The sequence below is a fragment of the Chiloscyllium plagiosum genome, chromosome 35 (assembly GCF_004010195.1).
Source record: "Chiloscyllium plagiosum isolate BGI_BamShark_2017 chromosome 35, ASM401019v2, whole genome shotgun sequence".
Taxonomy (NCBI): domain Eukaryota; kingdom Metazoa; phylum Chordata; class Chondrichthyes; order Orectolobiformes; family Hemiscylliidae; genus Chiloscyllium; species Chiloscyllium plagiosum.
The window spans coordinates 10,024,452-10,047,227 of record NC_057744.1 but is presented as its reverse complement, the minus strand read 5'-3'; the positions used below and the strand labels follow the sequence as shown (position 1 = coordinate 10,047,227).

At 45.0% G+C, this 22,776-nt stretch overlaps 1 protein-coding gene across 6 annotated transcripts in view; it reads left to right on the top strand.

The window, feature by feature from the left end:
- Window positions 1-22,776, top strand: part of LOC122540641 (E3 ubiquitin-protein ligase TTC3-like) — a 117,353-nt gene that overhangs the window by 52,357 nt on the left and 42,220 nt on the right. For all 6 annotated transcript variants that reach the window (XM_043676638.1, XM_043676635.1, XM_043676637.1 and 3 more), the window contains 9 exons: window positions 277-313; window positions 5,297-5,432; window positions 6,276-6,330; window positions 8,183-8,259; window positions 9,773-9,807; window positions 10,799-10,854; window positions 13,270-13,581; window positions 17,644-17,949; window positions 19,122-19,811. In XM_043676638.1, coding sequence (XP_043532573.1) covers window positions 277-313; window positions 5,297-5,432; window positions 6,276-6,330; window positions 8,183-8,259; window positions 9,773-9,807; window positions 10,799-10,854; window positions 13,270-13,581; window positions 17,644-17,949; window positions 19,122-19,811 — 1,704 coding nt within the window. The remainder of the gene's footprint in view (window positions 1-276; window positions 314-5,296; window positions 5,433-6,275; window positions 6,331-8,182; window positions 8,260-9,772; window positions 9,808-10,798; window positions 10,855-13,269; window positions 13,582-17,643; window positions 17,950-19,121; window positions 19,812-22,776) is intronic.

Sequence of the window (22,776 nt, the reverse complement as noted above, 5' to 3'; positions counted from 1 at the left end):
GAATGCGCTGCCTGTGGGAGTGGTAGAGTCAGAATCTTTGGTGACCTTTAAGTGGCAATTGGATAGGTACATGGATGGGTGCTTAAGCTAGGACAAATGTTCGGCACAACATCGTGGGCCGAAGGGCCTGTTATGTGCTGTACTGTTCTATGTTCTAACTAAAAGTCTTGGTTAAGGAGGCATGTATAAAGGAGCAAAGAGAACTGGAGAAACAGTCAGAAATGCTGAGAACATGTGGGATCCCTGCAGTAACAAATATTCATTTTGTTTTCATAGGAAACTTTGAAACTACGAATGGGCAAACCGGTTCAAGGTAAGCGGCGTGTTCAACACTTGACACCTCACTTTTAGCTCGGTCTGCTGCTGCACCTGTAGCATTGCAAAATTAAAGTCAGTGGAAAATGGGGCAATCTTTCCACTGGTTGGAGTCAAACCCAGTACAAACAAAAATGGTTGTGATTGTTCGAGGTCCGTCAGCTCCAGGATGTCTCTGAAGGAATTCCTCAGGGTAGAGACTTTAGCCCAGCCACCTTCAGCTGCTTCACCCAATGAGCTTTCCTCCATCATAAGGTCAGAAGTGGGCATGTTCACTGATGATTGCTCAGTGTACAGCATCGTTTGTGACTGCTCAGATACTGAAACTGTCCCATGACCAAATGCAGCAAGACTTGGACATTATCTAGGTTTAGGATGACATGTGGCAAGTAACATTCATGCAACACAAGTGTCAGGCAATGACAAGCGAAAATCCAACTATTACTATCACTGAATCCGTCATAATCAACATCCTGGGTTTACCATTGATCAGAAACTGAACTGGACTAGCCAACTAAGTACTGTGGCTACAAGTAACAGGTCAGAGGCTAGGAATCCTACAGTGTGTAACTCACCACCTGACTCCCCAAAGCCTGTCTACCGTCTACAAGGCACAAGTCAGGATTGTGATGCAATACTCCCCAGTTGCCTGGATGAGTGCAGGGCCAGCAACACACAAGAAATTTGACACTATCCATGACAAAACAACCTGCTTGATTGACACGATATCTACAATCATTCAGTCCCTCCACCACCGACGCTCAGTGGCAGAAATTCTCCAAGATTCTTTAGGCAGCAGCTTTCAAATCCACTTCCGTCTGGAAGGACAAGAGTAGCAGGGACATGGGACCAAACAGGTGGATGAGGATAAAGCAGGTGGTGTGGTGTATATGGATTTCAGTAGGGTGTTTGCTAAGGTTTCCCATGGTGGGCTATAGCACAAAATACAAAGGCATGGGATTGAGGGTGATTTAGCGCTTTGAATCAGAAACTAGCTAGCTGAAAGAAGACAGAGGGTGGTGCTTGATGGGAAATATTCATCCTGGAATTCAGTTACTAGAGGGCTACCACAAGGATCTGTTTTGGGACCACTGTTGTTTCTCATTTATTTAAATGACGTGCTTGAGGGCATAGAAGGATTAGTTAGTAAATTTGCTGATGACACTAAGGTCAGTAGAGTTGTGGATAGCGATGAAGGATGTTGTAGGTTACAGAGAGATATGGATAAGCTGCAGAGCTGGGTTGAGAGGTGGCAAATAGAGTTTAATGCGGAAAAGTGTGAGGTGATTCACTTTGGAAGGGCCAACAGCAATAAAGAATACTGGACTAATGGTAAGATTCTTGGCAGTGTAGATGAGCAGAGAGATCTCGGTGTCCATGTACATAAATCCTTGAAAATTGCCGCCCAGGTTGATAGGGTTGTTAAGAAGGTATACAGTGTGTTAGTTTTTATTGGTAGAGGGATTGAGTTTCGGAACCATGAGGTCATGCTGCAGCTGTGCAAAACGTTTGGAGTATTGTGTACAGTTCTGGTCACCACATTATAGGAAGGATATGGAAGCTTTGAAAAGTGTTCAGAGGAGATTTACTGGGATGTTGCCTGGTATGGAGGGAAGGTCTTACAAGGAAAGGCTGATGGACTTGAGGCTGTTAGAGAGAAGAAGGTTGAGAGATGACTTAATCAAGATATATAAGATAATCAGAGGGTTAGATAGGTTGAACAGTGAGAGCCTTTTTCCTCTGTTGGCGATGGCTAGCACGAGGGGACATAGGTTTAAATTGAGAGGTGATAGATATAGGACAGCTGTCATAGGAAGGTTTTTTTACTCAGAGTAGTGGGGCATGGAACGTACTGCCTGCAACAGTAGTAGACTTGCCAACTTTAAGAGCATTTAAATGGTCATTGGATAGGGGCTTCAGATTGGTTCCACAGGTCGGCGCAAAATCGAGGTCTGAAGGGTATGTACTGCACTGTGTTCTATTTTCTAATGTCACCACCTGCAAGTTCCTGTCCAAACCACTTACCATCCACAGTTAGAAATATTTTTCTGTTTCTTCAGTATTGCTGAGTCAAAATCCTGAAGCTCCCTCCCCTAAAGCATTGAGTCTCCTTACAGCACATGGACTGCAGCAGTTAACTTTCTCAAGGACACCTAGGGATGGGCATTAGTTGCTGTTCAGCATGCTATCCCATGCAATGAAGTGAGGTGAACATATATAGAGGAACTTGAGGGAAACCCAGATTAACATCACAGGAGAGCAGAATAAACCAGGAGTACAGAATCTGAAAAGAGAGACGTGTTGCTGAAGGTTTTTGTACTCATCAGGACAGATTCACGAATGCCACATTTTAAAAAAAATCACAATTAATATCACCAGGGGTAAAGTCAAGTATTAATAATGAAAAGGACATAGATCTTGGTGTGCAGAGGTCAATTTAAAATTTTACAGATGACACAAAACATGGAAGCATTGCAAACTGAGAACAGTGTGGGACTTCAGAAGGACATTGACAAGTTTGGATAGTGGCCAGATTGGTGGTATTTGAAGTTTAATGCGGAGAAGTGTGAGGTAATACTGTAAAGAATATGGAGAGAGAGAGGGTACTAAGCAAAGGGTATTATTTGAAGGGTGTGCAGGAACAAAGAAACATTAGTGTATATGTCATTAAAAGTGACAAGATAGGCAGAGAGAGCTGATGATAAAACATATATAATATGTGGACATAGAGTTGAAGTGCAGAGAGATTATGTTGAACTCGTATAAGACACTAGTTAGGCCTCAGCTGGAGCATTGTGTGCAGTTCTGAGCACCATGGTTGAGGATTAAAGAGTGAATGAATTAAAGAGTGTGTAGAAGTGATTAAACGAGAATCATCCCATGGATATGAGGATAGATTGGAGATGTTGGGCCTGTTTTCCTTGGAAAGGCAAAGGCAGAGAAGAACTATGATGGAAGTTTTCAAGCTCTTGAGGATTCTGGACAGAGTAGGCATAGAATTCCCACTTGTAAATGTATGGAGAACCAGAGTATCAGTTTTACAATGTTTTGCAAAAGAAGTGAATGTGAGATAGGAAAAAAGTTTTTCACACGAGTGGTCTGGGTTTGCAATTCATTTCCTGGAATAGGGGCGGAGGCAGATTTTGTTAAGGTTTTCAAGACGTCTTTAGATGGTTTCTGTGTAAAAGCGTGTAGTGTTGTGGCAAAAAGACAAGAGTTTGGCACTGCCAAAGTGCTGTAAGAGTTGGTGTAGACCTAGTGGGCTGAATGGCCTCCTTTTATATGATAACCATTTTGTGGTTCCAGGGTTGATTGGCTGGCTGAGGCGTTGCCATGGAAAAATTAACAGGAGACTACAGGCTAACAAACCCCTGGGAAAGTCAAGCAAGGGACAAGGCTAAGACATAGATCACTTCTCGCAAGCATAGATGAGCCACGTTGTAAACTTGACTGATGTGGTCAAAGTTGGCTATTTGTATGGCAATGGATTGTTGAGTAAGTGCTCCCCAGTCACTTAACCACATTTGCAAATAGGTGATTTGTTTTGGGTTATAGAGTACCGTGGCCAGTCGAGAGTTGAGTTGTCAATCAGCAATCTTTTTCTCTTGCAATCTAAATTGTTGCGACTATTTAAAATCTGTCATTTTTTCATTTGTGCTGACTGGTGCAAAGCCACATTTTCAGCAATGTGAGGAGACAAGCGTCATAGAGTCATAGAGATGTACAGCATGGAAACAGACCCTTCGGTCCAACTCGTCCATGCCGACCAGATATCCCAACCCAATCTAGTCCCACCTGCCAGCACCCAACCCTTATCCCTCCAAACCCTTCCTATTCATATACCCATCCAAATGCCTCTTAAATGTTGCAATTGTACCAACCTCCAACACATCCTCTGGCAGCTCATTCCATACACGTACCACCCTCTGCGTGAAAACGTTGCCCCTTTTCCACCCTAAACCTATGCCCTCTCGTTCTGGACTCCCCGACCCCAGGGAAAAGACTTTGTCTATTTATCCTATCCATGCCTCTCATAATTTTGAAATGTTGCTGAGGCTATATGATGGAAGGTCGGAGGCTCTGATTGAGCATTAACAGCTGTAAGGACACAGGTTGTCGGGTAGTATCTGCAGATTCATTGTCAGCAACTCTTCTTCTTCTTCTTTTTCTTTATCTTTGAGGCCTCTGTCAGGATCCTGCGCTCTGTAAGTGAATTCAGGAACTCACCAGCCTTGGACACTGAAGTTAAATTCCACAACTCCACATGCCATTTTACTTCCTGTTGTGAATGATTTGGTTCAAATCATTCGGGTGACTGACAGAGGAACAGTCCCATCCTTTAATTTCCAATTGTGCTCATTTCCCGTGGGCTGTTGGGGATTGTCGTCCAGCTCTAGTTGATTTGGAGAAACTCTCAAATAAATTTGAGCCAGCTGTTTTTTTTTATTCTTTCATGGGACGTGAGCAACACTGGTATGACCAACTCTTCTGTTGCAGTCTGTAGTGGAGGTGGAACCACGGTCCTGAAAGGAATTTCCAATGTACTGCCCCAGTGACATTGAAGGAGCAATGATACAGTTTCAAGTCAGGATGGCTTTCAGGGGAACTTGAAGGGGAGTGTGTTCCCATGTAGCAGCTGTCACTGTTTTTCTTGATGGCAGGGATTTGGGAGGTGCTGTCAAAAAGTCAAGCGTGTAATCAAGAAGGGTTCATATGAAGGATTGTGGAACTTTTTTGTTTGAATAGATGATTGGTGATGGGTTTGTTGAAACTTTGAAGACCACAACAACATTTTGCTCGTCAACTCTTGAGGGGTAGAAAGCAAAGGCATGCAAATGAGGTTAAGGTGGAGATCAACATGGTCTAGTTCATTATCAGAGTTGGATGGCTGAATGTTTAACTTCTATCTTTGTGGTATCGTTTGATCCTGTCATCATCCAGGTCTGCCCCTATCCTATTCTCTCTGTTTTGCTTTGCTCAGTAAAAAGGGAACAATCTCGAGTGGTCAGGACAGCCCTATCACCGAGCTGGTGTCAGATTCAGATAATGGCCAGGATTATATTGAATCTCTAGAAGACAAGGAAGCAACCCGTGCGTTCAAAGGGGAAGAGTTCCAGGTAATGTTGCTGAAAAGAAAAATATGTCGCTGAAGCTATTTTGTTTGAAAATGCAAGAAGGCCAAATTTCAAGTGATCACAACAATATATATTGCAGGAGAAAAAGGTATTGGCTGGCAATTTGGCAACGAAATGTTCCGACTGTGAAAGCAACAGGGAATGATGGGCTCCCCAAGCTAATTCAAAAAAAGATGCAAGGCTTGAACATATTCCTTTTGTTTGCAGAAAGTAAGACTTATAAATGTATCTCACTTCTAGCCAGTGAAAGTGAGCCACAGTGACAAGGCTCGACTGATTAGCTTGAACTGGCTTGTTAATATAGCTATTAGCACACTCAGGACTGATCAACTATTGCTGCTCAATCCTGGAATCTGATCTAATAATAGATATTTTGCTTTCAGGCAAGGTTTAGATTTGTTTGGATTGAATTGCTTTCATATGTCCTCCTTCATTAAGTCAGGCCAGGCCCCTACCCAACTGTGAGCAATGGGATTGCAGTTTACTGCACCCTCTCACTAGTCAGAAAGCACAGGCTTTGTTCCTCATTCATTGGTACCTTGATCAGCTTTCAGGAGTGAACTGGTATCGAGCTGTACGTTAATTTAGATCGTTAGTGACATACAATTCACGCTTGGATTCAACATTCCTCTTTCCATTAAAATAATGGTGCTAACCTTTTAAAAATAAATAAGCTAAATAAACCCACATGAGAGAATGTGATGATTCTGAGTGGTTTGAATTGTTTTCATGGCAAGAACAAGTTTCCTCTCAGAGTTTTGGCGCCCAGTGATGTAGACTAATAAAAACAGATCATCCCACTTAATAACTTGCTTCTTTCTCCAGGCAGTCTGGGAAAACCTGATTGATGACTTAACAGAAAAAAATGTCAAAACATTTGGTGAGTCAGGAAGTAATATCTGTTGCACTTGCCCTTGTCTGTAATTCCGTTTTTCCTGTTTGCTAACTCATGCTCTCTCTCAAATTTTCCCATTTCTTTCCTCACATGACTTTCCACCCTCATCTATTCATATCTCATGTTGTTGCTGCGCAAAACTATGATAAGAAAACTTTCCAGTTGTCTTGCTGGGTGTTTAGCTGTTTCCTGTATCTCTGCCACAACTCTCAAACCTTACTGCGCACAGTCCCTCTGTTCAAATTGCCTGGTGAACCCATTCAGCTTGAAACTGTATGGGATACTCGTGCAGTTCATATGCTTGGCAGAAGCAGAGAGGGCTCCAGGTTGATGTCAAATGAGAGAAACTGCTTTCCTTCTCAACTATAGCCCCCTGCCCCGATAGCTGAGGGCAGCACTTATTGGAAGTGTGGATCCATTGCTGACACTCTCTTGTCTTGGAGTCAGAAAGTTTTACTCACTCCAGAGACTTGGAGATAATCCAGGCTTGCTCTTGCAATGCAACACTGTCGGGAATGCTGCCCTTTAGACATGTTGCGGCTGTACAGGACATTAGTTAGACCACTTTTGGAATATTGTCTGCAATTCTGGTCTCCTTCCTATTGGAAAGATATTATGAAACCTGAAAGGGTTCAGAAAAGATTTACAAGGATGTTGCCAGGGTTGGAGGGTTTGAGCTATAGGGAGAAGCTGAACAGGCTGGGGCTGTTTTCCCAGGAGCATCAGAGTTTGAGGAGTGATCTTACAGAGGTTTATAAAATCATGAGGGGCATGGTTAGGATAAATAGACAAAATATTTTCCCTAGGATGGGGGAAGTTCAGAACTAGAGGGCATAGGTTCAGGGTGAGAGGGGAAAGATAGCAAAAACCGGTACTAATGTAGGTCTTTTGTAAAAGCAAAGTGGCGTGAAAATGAACTTTTGAAAAGTGGGGTTACCTATTTCCTTTAACCACCGATTATCCAGTTATCATTTTGCTCATGGTGGGAGCTTGCTTGTCTGCAGCACATCAACTGCAGTGGTTTCAGAAGGCAGCTCACCACCACCTTCTCCAGGACAGTTAGGGATGAGAAATAAATGCTGACCCAGCCTGTGACACTTGCGTCCCAGTGAGTGAATAAAACTAAATTCAGCAAAAAACATGTGAAAGTACAGGAGAGAAACCAGAATACAGGCCAAGATCTGTCTGAATTGTCCTCAGTGCCCTTGTTACTTCAGAGGGAGCCACTTCATTGCCTCTTATTTTTCAGCCTCTCACCTTCCAGGGCGACCCCCAATAATTTTGAACTCCTCCAAATGTGTGTTACTTGCACCCAGGCTCCCATCATGTCCCATTCACCTGTCCCTCCTAGGTTTGGTGGCTTCTTATCTCCAAATGCGTTGATTTAAAATTCCTCTCCTCATTCAACTCCGTCCATTACCATGCCCCTCTCCAACCCTGTAAATTTGTCCAGTCCCATACCCTATTCTGTACGTCCCCTTTGTACCACCACATCCCCGTCCCCTTCCCTCACCTCCGTTAGAACTCAAACTCCTCCGATTCAGATCTCTTACACGATCGCTGTCTCCATTGCTCCATCATTAATGGTGCTTCCTCCAGCTGCTGAAACTCTGCCATTTCCTCCTTTTATCCACTCCTGCCCCTCCCTGTCCTTCAACTCCGATCTCTTTAACCCAAGCCAGTGATCACTTAATATTTACTTGTTTAGGTGGTTGTCAGTCTTGTTTCTCTTTCTCTGTGATTACACCTTGTGACATTCCTTTGATATAGAAGTGCTGTTTGAATGCACACTTTTGTTGCCATACATTTGCCCTTGATTTTGTGTGTCTTGTTCTAGATGAACTTCTTGAAAAGGAGTCTGAGCGAAGTATTCCAAGCAAGAGGCCAGCCCCCAAAGCTGAAAAGACGCAGCCGGTAAAAATACGCATTGGCATCGTGACCCTACCTTTTCCATCGTCATTGCAAAACCGGGGAAGTGTAGTCAGGTGTAATCAGCCGAGGCCAGAGCCAAATGCTGTAGATGCTAGAAAGCCGAAGTGCGAATCTAAAAGGCTGGATGTGCTCAGCAGGTCCAACAGCATCTGCTAATGGAGGGAGAGTTAATGACCCTTCATCAGAAGGCAGGACCCTTCATGGGGTCAATTCTCCTGCTCCTCTGAAGCTCCTTGACCTGCTGTGCTTTTCCCAGCTCCGCATTTTATCGAGTCTGACTTCACAGCATCTGCAGTCCTCGCTACCTCCATGGGCATAGATAAGGTGAATAGTAAGGGTCTTTTCCTTAAGGTGGGGGAGCATATTTTTAAGGCGAGAGGACAAAGATTTAAAAATGAGGGGCAACTTTTTACATAGGCAGTCGTGTAATGTGGGTACAGTTACAATTACAATTACAACATTTCAAAGATTTAAAAGACATTTAGATAAGTAATGAATAGGAAAGATTTAGAGGGATATGGGCGAGGGACTAGTTTAGTTTGGAAACATGGTTGGCAAAGATTAATTGGACCGAAGGGTCTGTTTCCTTGCTGTATGACTCTATGATGCTGGGGAATAGACGAATGACTCTCTAAGAGTGAGAGTGTCTGCTCATCCTAGTGTTAAATTGATTGAGTCCAAGAACATTCTCTCCAGACTGCACTTCCCTCGATGTGCCCTGAGGTCTCCAAAACGCACTAGTGCCATGGAGCCCTCCTGCTGGGATCCCACTGCTCTTCATTGTACAGCGAGCCCCGTTGGGAACAGATTAACATTCCTTTGAGGAATGGGGGTGGGGAGGGTCAATAAGCCGTTCCTGCTGCCAGTGTGTATGTCAGTTCGCCGAGCTGGAAGTTTTTGTTGCAAACGTTTCGTCCCCTGTCTCGGTGACATCCTCAGTGCTTGGGAGCCTCTTGTGAAGCGCTTCTGTGGTGTTTCCTGCGGCATTTATAGTGGCCTGTCCCTGCTGTTCTTTGTTTCGCTTGCCCTATAATGGTAGTGTTGTCCCAGTCAAATTCATATTGCTTGTCGTCTGCGTGTGTGGCTATTAGGGATTCTTGTGAAGCGCTTCTGTGGTGTTTCCTGCGGCATTTATGAGTATGTATGTCAGCCTGACATCAGGTTCACAAAGCTCATGGTCCAATTCAGCTTGTGGCGTCTGAGAGGACATCATACACAGATATTTGTTTTTATCAGACAAATTCAGAATATCACTTTGAGTTAAATTGCTAGAAAAATGCCACAAATTCAAACTAGACAATTATTTTTATGGATTTTGGAGAATGGATCAAGGAAACAGCCTTAGAATAATTTTAATAATCTGCAGGAGCGGGTAGTTTTCAGGACTTTTGTAGCTGAACAAATTCCCTCCCTTCACCTCGACCATTATTCTCTGGCCTCTTGCTGTATGATCTTTGTGTCAAATCATTAGCTGTATACTTTTATGTCATTTTAGGGTGAAGAACTTCCTCCAGATCCTAATGGCCACCCGTAAGTAGTGAAACCTGCCAAATGTGCAAGTAAATTATTGCTGACCTGTTCCATGCCTCCATCTCATCTCCCCACTGCCCTCATCTTCCCTTCCTCACTCCCCCCCCCCCCCCGCCCCAGCAGACAGCCAGTTCCCAGCCTCTGTGACTGAGTTGTGTTACCTCGTCATTGGGATGGTAGTGGGTAGGTGATGGGGAGGGCGAGGGAAGTGAAGCAATTTCTACCAGTGGTTCAGAAAATCCCCTGAGAAGCCTTGGGCACTGCATTCCTAATATGGCTTGACCTTTGGGAAGCTCCAAGGGGTAGGTAACTCTGTCAGCCTCTGTGATCCTGGGCTTAAGGTCATGCAGGATGCTGCTGTGTGTAAACTGCTGGTGCATCACAGTTCACTCAGAGTCTCTGTTGTAGTTGGGAACTACGGATGGTAGTGGCTCTGACTCGCACTCCATATCCTGGCTGACTAGGAATCTCTCCCACTCTTCCTTCCCGGCGGTGTGTGGCAAAGGGAGTTGCAGATCAGTACTTGACCAGTTTGTTTGCGTTTCAATCGCACTTTTGAGTGGCCAGGAGTGGGACTTGAACCCAGAGCACTGGGCTCAGGGACACTACCTATTGCGCCACAAAATCACCACGATCGCTTCGCACAAGCCTGACTGGGTACAGGGTGAAGTCTGAGTATTTGACTGAAGTGGCAATTGAAAACAGGAGGTGGGTTCAATCAAGGTTTTCAGCTGGGCATGGTTAGACGTGTGTGCAGGGGGCGGGGGGGGCGTGTAAAAGGCAGAGACTTGCACAAGGGATTGATGCTCATTCAAAGAGCTGGTGCAAACACGATGAGCCAAATAGCCTCATCCTGTGCCATGACAATTCCTATTCCACTGAGGAAATTAGTGCCGAAAAGTCAAGTGAAAGAGAACAAAGTCACGAAAAATAAAATGAAGGCGTTTTGTTCTAATTAGTTGCCAGAGCTTCACATATCTCTCTACTTTAGACATGTAGAGAAAGATGGATCGAAGAGGATGTCTCCCACAGAAGCCAAACCTGCAGGTAAATGAATCACCCCTCAGTTTATTTCTTACCCTTATATTCAACTACAACTTCTAACTAGCAAACTGAAAACCAACGCTACTTCTCTTCTACGTGCTTTCCATAGCGATTAAATTAAGCTCGGATTCCCTTTTTTTTTGGAATATTCTTTCTGTACATCTACTCCATTACTTACTTTCTGCAAATCCTTATAAAAGTTAAAATTGGGAATGTGCTTGATCTGATTTTCTTGTCACACTTCCCTTTGTTCGGAGAAGTTGATATCTTCATTATAGTTTAAACTGGGAGAAAGTGAGGACTGCAGGTGCTGGAGTACCAGAGTTGAAAAATGTGGTGCTGGAAAAACACAGCAGGTCTGGCAGCATCTGAGGAGCAGGGGATTTGATGTTTCGGGCATAAGCCCTTCTTCAGGACTGAGGCTGGTGTGCTAAGTGGGCTGAGATAAAAGGTAGGGGGGAGGGAATTTGGGGAGGGGTGATCGCCTACAATGGGATACAGACAGGAGAGGGGAGAGCATCTACAATGGGATACAGACGGCTGAGGGCAGTGCGTCTGCAATCGAAAACAGACAGAAGAGGCATAGTTTCTATAGTGGGATACAGACGCGGGAGGACAGAGCATCTGCAATGGGACACAGATAGGAGGACAGCAGAGTGTCTGCAATAGGATGCAGACAGGACAGGGGAGAGCATCATCAATGGAATACAGATAGGAGGAGGGAAGTTCGTCTTTACTGGAATACAGACAGTGGTGTGCAGAGCTTCTGAAATGGGATGCAGACAGCGGGAGTGCAGAGCGTCTGCAATGGGATACAGACAGTGGAGGGAAGATTGCCTGCAGTGGGATACAGACTGTGGTGGGCAGAACGATTGCAATGGTTTCAGACGGGGGAGGGCAGACCTTCTGCAATGTGATACAGACAGGGGAGTGGAGAGCATCTACAGTGTGATACAGACGGCAGCCCGCTTGGCACACCAGCCTCATTCCTGAAGAAGGGCTTATGCCCGAAACGTCAATTCTCTTGCTCCTCGGATGCTGCCTGGCCTACTGTGTTTTTCCAGCACCACATTTTTCAATTATAGTTTAAATTGTTTACCTTGCACCAAAGAAACACAAATAGTTGCTAATCCCTTGGAGTGAGCCGATAAAACACACTGAATAGTTCAAATCTGCTCTCTGCCCCAGAGCCAATGGACCTTGGGCTACTTCAGAGGATCAACAGAAGAATCATAGAATCTCCACAATATGGAAACGGGCCAATCGGCTCATTGGGTCCACACTTACCCCCTGGAGAGCATCCCATCCAATCCTTGTAACCCTGCATTTCCCATGGCTAACCTACCTAGTCTTGCACATCCCTGGACACTATGGGCAATTTAACATGGCCAGTCCACCTAACCTTCACATCTTTGGACTGTTGGAGGAAACCAGAGCACCCAGAGGAAACCCACTCAGACACGGGAGAATGTGTGAATTCCACACAGACAGACACCTGAAGGTAGAATTGAACCCGGGTCCCTGGCACTATGAGGCAGCAGTGCTAACCACTGAGCCACTGTGCTGCCAATTGGTGACAATTCAGCCCATCATGACTTTATTTGGTCTTTGAATGAACCATTCAATCAGTTCCATTTCTCTGCTGCTCCCTATAATCCTGCAATTTTTGTTTCTCTTTCTGAGTGCATGATGCTTTTGAAAATTACTCTTAAATCTACTTCACCCACCCTTTCACACAGCGTATTCTAAAACTTCATTACTAATTGCAAAATAACCCCAAACTTCTCACCATCCCTTGGAGTCACTATCATAAATCTATGTTCTTGGCTTGCGAACACTGCTGTTGAAGTAAGTCATTTCTCCCTGCCGACTTTATTCAACCCCAATAATCTTGAACTTAAAATTGGTTTTAAACATATGATTGCCCTTTTTAAAACATGACAGTTTGTCAGGAAGCTACGCGATCTGAATCGTTCTTTCAGATACAGAGTCGCAGGATTAGGGTGACACAGTGACTCAGTGATTAGTACTGCTGCCTCAGTGCCAGGGACACTGGGTCAATTCCACCCATGGGTGACTATTTGTGTGGAGTTTGCACATTCTCCCTGAGTCTGTGTGCGTTGCCTCCATTACCTGTGTGCTGGTTTCCTCCCACTTTCTTAAGATGTGCAGACTAGCTGGATTGCTATGCTAAAAATTGCCTCATAATATCCAGGAATGTGCAGATTGGGGTGGGTTAGCCATGGTATGAACCCCATGTGGGGCTACGGGGATAGGGTGGATGGGATACTCTTCGGAGGGTCAGTGCAGACTCAACGGGCAGAATGGCCTCTTTCTGCACTGGGGAATTCTACGATTTCTCTGAATATGTGTTTGCAGCATCAGCCTTGTTTCAATCTCCTCTTTGACCTTCTCCAGATAAGATTGTATTTGACCCTTCCAAGTGTCGCCTGTGGAGGGCGGTGTTCTCGGAGCAGGAGCTGATCACCCAGGGCATTGAGGACGTCTCGTTTTTGCTGTACCGCTTGAAATTAAAGAAGTTTCTCTCTGAGACTGACCAGGAAGAGGTGGAGAAGCAGAGCAATGCCCCCTCAAAGCTTGACACCCTCCTTCGGGTCGTCTTACAGAAGAACTCGAACCTGGAGATACGCAAGTTCACCTCTGTACTGGTCGCAATCGACGGTCTCAAACCAGAGCTCTCCAAATGGGTCCAAAATCTGGAAGAAATGGGTATGTGGGTAGTTCTGTCTCTTTATGAGATAATTAACTTTGTCACACAAAACGGATTAGAATGCAGCGTACCAAATTTGGGAAATGTATCGAAAAGTATTTTGGCAAAAGAGTACCCTAACAGCATCAGTGTGGTATACCATGTTAGTCCAGTGCTGGTAAATAATGGATTTGTCTCTCAGCCTGTGCTAGGTAACTCACAGGGGCAGATTTAACTGGTTAATATGCAAAATGAAAAATGCCAAGCCTGACCATTTGGATGTGAGCGTAAGAGGTACAGTTAGTAAGTTTGCTGATGACACCAAAATTGGAGGTGTAGTAGACTGCGCAGAAGGTTACCTCAGAGTACAACAGGATCTTGGTCAGATGGGCGAATGGGCTGAGAAGTGGCAGATGGAGTTTAATTCAGATAAATGCGAGGTGCTGCATTTTTGGAAAGCAAATCTTCGCAGGACTTATACATTTAATGGTAAGGTTCTCAGGAGTGTTGCTGAACAAAGAGACCTTGGAGTGCAGGTTCATAGCTCCTTGAAAATGGAGTCACAGGTAGATAGGATAGTGAAGAAGACGTTTGGTATGCTTTCCTTTATTGGTCAGAGTATCGAGTACAGGAGTTGGGAGGTCATGTTGCGGCTGTATAGGACATCGGTTCAGCCACTGTTGGAATATTGCTTGCAATTCTGGTCTCCTTCCCATCGGAAAGATGTTGTGAAACTTGAAAGGGTTCAGAAAAGATTTACAAGGATGTTGCAGGGTTGGAGGATTTGAGCTAGAGGGAGAGGTTGAATAGACTGGGGCTGGTTTCCCTGGAGCGTCGGAGGCTGAGGGGTGACCTGATAGAAGTTTTAAAATCATGAGGGGCAAGGATAGGATAAATAAACAAAATCTTTTCCCTGGGGTGGGTGAGTCCAGAACTACAGGGCAAGATACAAAAGAGGGTGAGAGGGGAAAGATACAAAAGAGACCTAAGGGGCAACTTTTTCCACACAGAGGGTGGTACGTGTATGGAATGAGCTGCCAGCGGAAGTGGTGGAGGTTGGTACAATTGCAACATTTAAAAGGCATCTGGATGGGTATATGAATAGGAGGGGTTTGGAGGGATATGGGCCGGGTGCTGGCAGGTGGGACTAGATTTGCGTTGGGATATCTGGTTGGCATGGACGAGTTGGACCGAAGGGTCTGTTTCCATGCTGTACATCTCTATGACCTAGTACCAGTGAGCTCTGCTGTGTTGCCAGGGTGGATGAGAGAGAGCCTAGCCCCAATTTTGCCTCCATAAAAATCTAGGCTGGCACTCCAGTGCAGAGCTGAGGGCATGTTGCCCTGTCTGAGGAGCCACCTTTCGGATGAGATCTTAAATCAACGTTTAGCCTGCCTGCTGTGATGGATGTAAAATGGAAGTTAGTTTTTGAAGGGAGTTCACCGTGACATTCTGGCCAAAGTCCATCCCTCGGTCGACATCACAAAACCAGCTAACCTGGTCAGCCTCCTGGTCCTCTTTATGGGAGCCTGCTGAATGTGAATTGGTTTCCATGTTTTCACATGACAACAGAGAATAGACTTCAATACGTACAGCAAACCTTTTATTAACCATCACCAATGAGACCAAGCCAGTAGGTCAAATATCCTGGATGATCACGAGGTAGTTATAACCCTATGTGCCCTGATCAAACAAAACTTTGAGACATCAACATCTCTCAAAACATCAATGTAAAAATATCAACACACACCTCCTAAAATCAATGTGAAAACACACAATAAGTAGTAGAGATGTAATGCAAGGGGTATTACATCTCTATTACATACACGTCACTGTGATGTTTTAGTACAGCATAAATACTCACCATTTTTGAGGCATTTAATTTTTGCAGTATTATCTAGAATGCCGGTTCCACCCAAGTTTGCTGTAATTCTTCTGCTGTAAAGCACTTTGGGACAACTAGTGTCATGAAAGGTGCTATATAAATGCAAGGGTGTCTCGGGCACCTTTGGCTGACGGAACTGGGGAGCAGAGGAGGTTTATAATAGGGACAGAATACAAGTCCTCGCACTCCTGCCAACCATCACTGTTGCTCTCTGATTTTAAGGGAGGTGGGCATGGGGCCGTCAGCCGAAGGGTATATAAACACAGTGACACATTTCAGCCCTGAAGTGACTGTAATCTGACGAGTAAGACAAGAGACTCCCCTGGGGGTTTGGAAGGAGCAAGATTATTCCATTGGGACTCGACAGGAAATCCTTCCTTGCCCCTCCCGGTTCTTGCGTTCTTTTTTTGTCTTCCCAGTGCCTTCCCTGCCCAACTGGTCTTCGCATTGAGGATCATTTGCTCAGCCTCCACTGCTCAGTTGCTTTGGGGGTAAGCGCCAGTTATGTTGGAGGGTAAAATGGCCCACACTCCAAGCCCATCTCTCTCTTGCTCGCTCTGTGCCCCTTCCAGTCAGCAACCATCCAGGATTAGCGTGGAGTGTCCAGGAATGGGAGGTCAATCTCCAGGACCCTACGAGAGAAACTGTGGTGGGAGAGAAAAATGCAATGTTGACGTTTTCTTTACTTTCAACTGATTTTTAAAAACAAAATCGAAATCTGGGAAAGATGAAACTCTGTTTGGCAGAGTATCAAAGTTCCTCCAATTGGGTGATGACTGTTCCTCAGTTGGTGTCGGCACAGGGATGGATGAGTTCACTGACTAACAGTTGGAGTGTGGGGTTGGTATGTTTGAGTCTTTACTGTCATGAATCTGGAATTATATATTAAAAGAAATAAGAGTGTAAGTAAAGATGACCATAAAATTATCATCGATCATTGTAAAAAACCATCCGGTCAGTAATATCCTTTAGTGAGGAAATCTGTTGTCCTTACACTGGCTGGCCTACATGCAACTCTAAACCCTCAACTACAGGCATCTCTTAATTGCCTTTTGAAATGGCCAAGCAAGTCGCTCATTCAAGGGCAGTGAGTGATGGGCAACAATAGAGGGAGGCAATGGACTAGTGGTATTATCGCTTCACTGCTAATCTAGAGACTCTGGTCTTATCTTGGGGACCCAGGTTCGAATCCCACCATGGCAGATGGTGGAATTTGAATTCGACAAAAAAAGGAGTCTGGAATTAAGAGTCTAATGATGACCGTGATTCCATTGTCGATTGTTGGAAAAACCCATCTGGTTCACTAATGTCCTTCAGGGAAGGAAACTGCCATTCTTACCTAGACTGGTCTATATGTGACTCCAGTCCCATAGCAATATGGTTGACTCTTAACTGCCCTCTAGGCAATTAGGAATGGGCAATAAATGCTGACCTGGCAGTAACATCCTCATCCTATGATTGAATAAAAAAAAGCCACAAGTGCTGGTGTAGTCACTGACTCGTACATTCTAAGAAGGGATTTTAAAAAGAAATTCTAAGGATACATTTTGATTCCAGTTGGCAAAATCCGAATTGTCCATCTCTTCCCCCAGTATCCCAATGGCGTTCTTAGCCCTGTGTCCAGAAGTGTTTTAATTCTGAAGTTACATGTCAGAGATAAAAGGTATTTCATTCCTCACCCTGATGTGCACAGGATGAAAGCAACAAAAAGCCTCAGGAGCTGCTTCTTCGGGTGGGAGAGCCTGTCGCACTCCCAGCTTTGCCTCCAATTAAACTCTCCAACTCTGACTCTCTCACAATGAGAACATTCCGGCCTGTTCCGAGTGAGCGTTACAGGGGTGGAGCTGTGTCTGAGTGAGAATCAACGCTTTCAGGAGAGGATGGAAGAAGAAAATCTCATGATATTTAAAAAAAAATACTTGGATGAGCACTTGAGGTGCCACACCATTTAAGACTAATGTTAGAAAGTGGGACTCGTGTGGGTAGCAGTACGGACTCAATGGGCCAAAGGGCCTCTTTTGTACTGTAGGATTCTATGAATCTTAAAGTTACAGAGCTATAAGTCAGGCCTTAGAATGACACAAGGAGAAATGTTAACTCGGCTGTAATGTTATCAAATTAGGCAGAGTTCCAGGGTTTAACACAATAACTGTTCATTCTAAATGCTAATTGCTATTGACTTTGTTTTCATTTAAAGGGAACAGCTGTGCTGACAGTTTCCTGTACCTGTACTTGGAAGTCTTGGCAGAACCATTGAGTGGCCTCCCTTTAAGAGATCTTATTTACAGTCTGCAGACTCGAAATATTCTGACTGATGTGGAGAATGATCTGTTAATGAAGACTGCACCCATGCACAGGGGCCAGCGGCTGTTGGAAGTCATAGTCTACATGAAGTCAGCAGCGGAGAAAGCCGAGTTTGTCTTCCTGTTAGAAGAAGAGCGAGGGTCTTTCCCAACACTAAAAAAATATTTGGATGAGTTCCAGCAGGAGTTTGAAAAGCTGCGTAAGTAGCAGAGTGAGAATCTGACGGTGAGCTTAGAGCGTTGAAAGAGGTCATTCAAAATGTCAAACTGGCCCTCTGCAAGACTGACTCCCGAGTGCCATTCCCTCTTCACACTGTAAGTATTTCCTTCTCGTAAATACAACATGGAAACAGACCCTGCGGTCCAAGCCAACCAGATATCCCAAATTAATCTCGTCCCATTTGCTAGTCCCATTTGGCCCATATCCCTGTAAACAAATTTCTGTTAATGAAACACACAGCCTAGCAGAATGACCTGTATATCTACATCTTTCTTGAAAGTCTTTTAATGCTCTGGCCTCAACAGTTTCCTGTGGCAGAGAATTCCACAGGCTCACCACTATCTGGTTGAAGAAGTACCTCCTCATCTCTGTCTGAAAAACACAGAGTTCTTGTTCTTAGGCTGTGACCCCTGATTCAGGACTCTCCAATTGATGAGGACATCCTTCCAGCATCTACGCTCCCTCGTCCCGTTAGACTGCTCATTCTTTTAAACTCGAGTGAGTATAGTCCGAACTCACCCAGAATCTTTTCATATGTCAATCCTGTCTGTTTTTTGTTTTTATTCATTCATGCGCTGGCTAGTCCAGCATTTACTGCCCATCGCTATCTGCCCAGTGGTTGGCTAAGAGTCAAAACACACTACAGTGAGTCTGAAGTCACATGTAGGCCAGACCAGGTAAGGATGGCAGTTTCCTTCCCTAAAGGGCATTAGTGAACCCAGATGGGGTTCATGGTCATCATTCGCCTCTTAATTTCAGATTTTTAAAAATTTGATTTCAAGTTTCACTATCTGCCGTGGCAAGATTTGAACCCACAGAACATTACCTGGGTCTCTGGATTAACAATCCAGTGATAATACCACTAGGCCACTGCCTCCCCCTGCCATCCCAAGGATCAGTTATCTTTACACTCCCTCAATAGCCAGGACACAATTGCTCCAATAAGGAGACCAAAACAATACTCTAGGCCTGTACAGTCGCAGCAAGACATCCCTGTTCCTGTACTCCAGTTCTTTCGATAACACTTTCAAAGAGCCAGCATGTGTATGATGGAATGAGTGACCTCTTTCAATATGCAACCTTAGCTACAGTTCAGCTGCATTTATTTGCCAGGTCAGTAACACTGTTGTCCTTCTCTCCCGCTTGCTCTAGGTGACGGTTACATACCTCGTTTTAAAAGGTACATGCCAATTAAAAGGCACCGAAGGCGCGAGGATTTGCCAGCTGACGAGCGGAACTCGTACTGTAATTTCTTCCGCCTGATGTACCTGGTGATCCTAGAGGGGACGCGGATAGCCCAGAAGGTTTTTGCTGAGCGGTTGCCAGTTAATGACCTGCAGGCGGAAATGAAGAAATTGAAGAAGCCGGAACTGCACCGCCACTTCCGGGAATTCCAGACCACCTTCCTGTCCCACTCCGACTGGAGTTTGCTGTACCCGCAGAAGTCGTCTCCACTGGAGTTTCAGAAGTACGACGTCACGCTAATCGTCTTTCTAATGATGCACATCAAGTCTTTCCCACAGCCGCGGAAAGGCTGGAAAGTGGAGCCCACGTCCGACGACACCTCGAAGTCCGGCTGCCTCCTGCGCCTGCTGTACCTGCGGAGACGCCTGGTCACCCGGGACGGCTACATGGGCGTGCCAGAGGCGGAATTTCTCTCCATGTGGAGCGAAGCCAAACAGTCCTTGTGCCGGCTTGGCAAAGACCGCGAGGAGATCGAGGACATTATGTTCACTCCCGGCTACTTACTGTGGAGGGACCACGAGCAGATTGCGGAACTCATGGGCAGGCAGTGCTCCGACATGATTGGCCAGTACATGGCTGCTATGAGGAACCACTTACGTAAGGACCAGCTCCTTTGGCTTTCTGTGCTCCTGGGTTTGTCTAGGGGGTGCGGAGCAAGGTGTTTGTGCTTGTATCGATATTTCTGACAGTGCAGAACTAAGCAAGGTGTGGAGGCAAGAGGAAGGTTGTGAATCCTGTATAAGACATAGGAGCAGAAGTAGGCCGTTCAGCCCATTGAGTCCCCTGCACCATTCAGTGGGATCATGGCTGATTTGATCTGATAATAGTCACAGGGGCTATACAGCAAGGAAACAGATTCTTCAGTCCATGCTGACCAGGTTTCTCAAACTAAGCTAGTCCCGTTTGGCTCATATCCCTCCACGCCTCTCCAATTCATGTACTTGTCCATGAAATGTATCTTAAACGTTGTAATCACCTGCATCTACCACTCCCTCTGTCAGTTCATTCCACAAGCAAAATCTTACTAATAGATAAAATGAATGGAATTTTGATGCGTGTTATTTATTTTGTATGCCCCATTTTTTAAAAAGCAGAAAAACCTTTAAATGCTCAGAAATGTCAGTCTAAAAAACGAAAAAGGATGAAAACAAATCATCTTTCAGCTTTGGCTGAAAGAGGACATAAAAGTGCAAGTGTTGCATCACTGCATGGAAACTTGCCACAGGACAGCACGGGATAGGTAGGAGAGTTTGAGGAATGGGCCCAGGCCTTTGAGAGAAAATAGTCCTTTTTGGAGTGTTGTGTGGGTAGCAGGGGGAAAATGGCATTCTGCACGAGGTGGTAGAAATGTCAGTGGCTGAGTGGTTAGCACTGCTGCTTCACAGCGCCAAGAACCCAGGTTCGATTCCAGCCTCGGGTGACTGTCTGTGTGAAGTTTGCACATTCTCCCCACTTCTGTGTGGGTTTCCTCCCAATCCAAAGATGTACAGGTTAGGTAAATTGGCCATGATAAATTGCCCATAGTGTTCAGGGATGTGTAGGTGTGGTGCATTAGACAGAGCAAATGTAATAGGGTAGGGGAATGGTGCGGGGTGGGTTACTCTTCAGAGGGTCGATGTGGACTTGCTGGACCAGATGGCCTGGTTCCATACAGTAGGGATACTGTTCTATGATTCGAACTACACTGTGTGTGAAATCTTTCTCCTCTCACCTTAAAAAATATATCCCTTGGTTTTGAACTCCAGTGAAGTAAGTCTCAGGGGAGGACTGTTGATGCTGGAGATCAGAATCGAGAGTGTGGTGCTAGAAAAACACAGGAGGTCAGGCAACATCCGAGAAGCAGGAAAGGGCTTTTGCCCGAAACGTCGATTTTCCTCCTCCTCAGATGCTGCCTGACCTGCTGTGCTTTTTCAGCAACACACTCTAAATTGAAATAGGTTTCAGCCTATCTAGCCTCTCTTTATAACTCACACCCTCCAGTCCTGGTAACATCCTGGTAAATCTTTTCTGCACCCTCTTCAATTTAATAATATCCTTCCTATAACAGAACTATCCACAGTATTGCGAACATGGCCTCACCAACCACAATATAAAGTCCTAACTCCTATACTCAGTGGTCTGAGCAACTTCAGGTCCACTTTCTGCATCTCTTTATATTCAAGCTTACATTTTAGTGAGTAAAGGAAATTTCCTTTTTTTTATTTTGCCCTTGTTCAGGGTGTCCTGCTGTTGTCGATTTTCAGTTTGTAATCTGAGAGCTCTGGCTTCGCATCCCTTAAGAGTTTCAGACTCCGGTTCTATTCGATTTTTAAGAAAAAATGTACTTGACCACTTCCAAAATTCTAATTTGATGGAATTAACCAGCTGTTGTTGTGATGTAGCTGAAATTCTTTGCATGATATCTCGGATTGCCTTGTACTATTTCTGACGTTATGTAATCCCCTGCTTAGGAACTTAATAGCCCTTATTTTTGGAAGGTGAATGCAGAATGGGTCAGTTTTAAACAAAGAAGACGCTGGGTAATTCTGAGAGCTGATTTCTGAAGGGCTGGGCCTGATGACAACAGTAACTTCTATTTATATAGTGCTTTAGTGAGGTAAAACATCCCAGGGTGCTCATCAAACAAAATTAGACACTGAGACACGTACAATTCTATTAACTAAGAGTTGAACTAGGGAGGGGTTGCTGTTACTAAATGAGAGCTTGACTACTTAAGTCCAAGGAGAGGATAATTTTTACCTCCGTTTTGTGACTTTCAAACTTTCCTCACAAGACAATGGTATGAGTAGAGTCTTTGAATATATTTAAGGCAGGGATAGTTAGTTTCTTGAACAAAGAAGTGAGACATTGTCAGCAGTAGGCAGAAATGTGGAGTGATCAGATCAACTGGGAGCTTAGTGAATGATGCAGCAGGTTCAAAGGGCCAGGTGGCCACTTAAGCTTCTTGATTTGTGGGCGGCACGGTGGCCCAGTGGTTAGCACTGCTGCCTCACAGCGCCAGAGACCTGGGTTCAATTCTCGCCTCAGGCAACTGACTGTGTGGAGTTTGCACGTTCTCCCCGTGTCTGCGTGGGTTTCCTCCTGGTGCTCCGGTTTCCTCCCACAGTCCAAAGATGTGCAGGTCAGGTGAATAGGCCATACTAAATTGCCCGTAGTGTTAGGTAAGGGGTAAATGTAGGGGTATGGGTGGGTTGCGCTTCGGCGGGTCGGTGTGGACTTGTTGGGCCGAAGGGCCTGTTTCCACACTGTAATGTAATGTAATGTAATCTAAATCTAATCTAATCTAATTTGTTTGACTTAAGGAAACTTTAGGACGAGTGATCAAAGGTTTGGTTGACGAGGCCAGTTTTAAACATTGTCTTAAATGAGTCATAGAGATGTACAGCATGGAAACAGACACTTCGGTCCAACCCGTCCATGTCGATCAGATATCCCAACCCAGTCTAGTCCCACCTGCCAGCACCCGGCCCATATCCAGCAAAACCCTTCCTATTCACATACCCATCCAAATGCCTTTTAAGTGTTGCAATTGTACCAGCCTCCACCACTTCCTCTGGCAGCT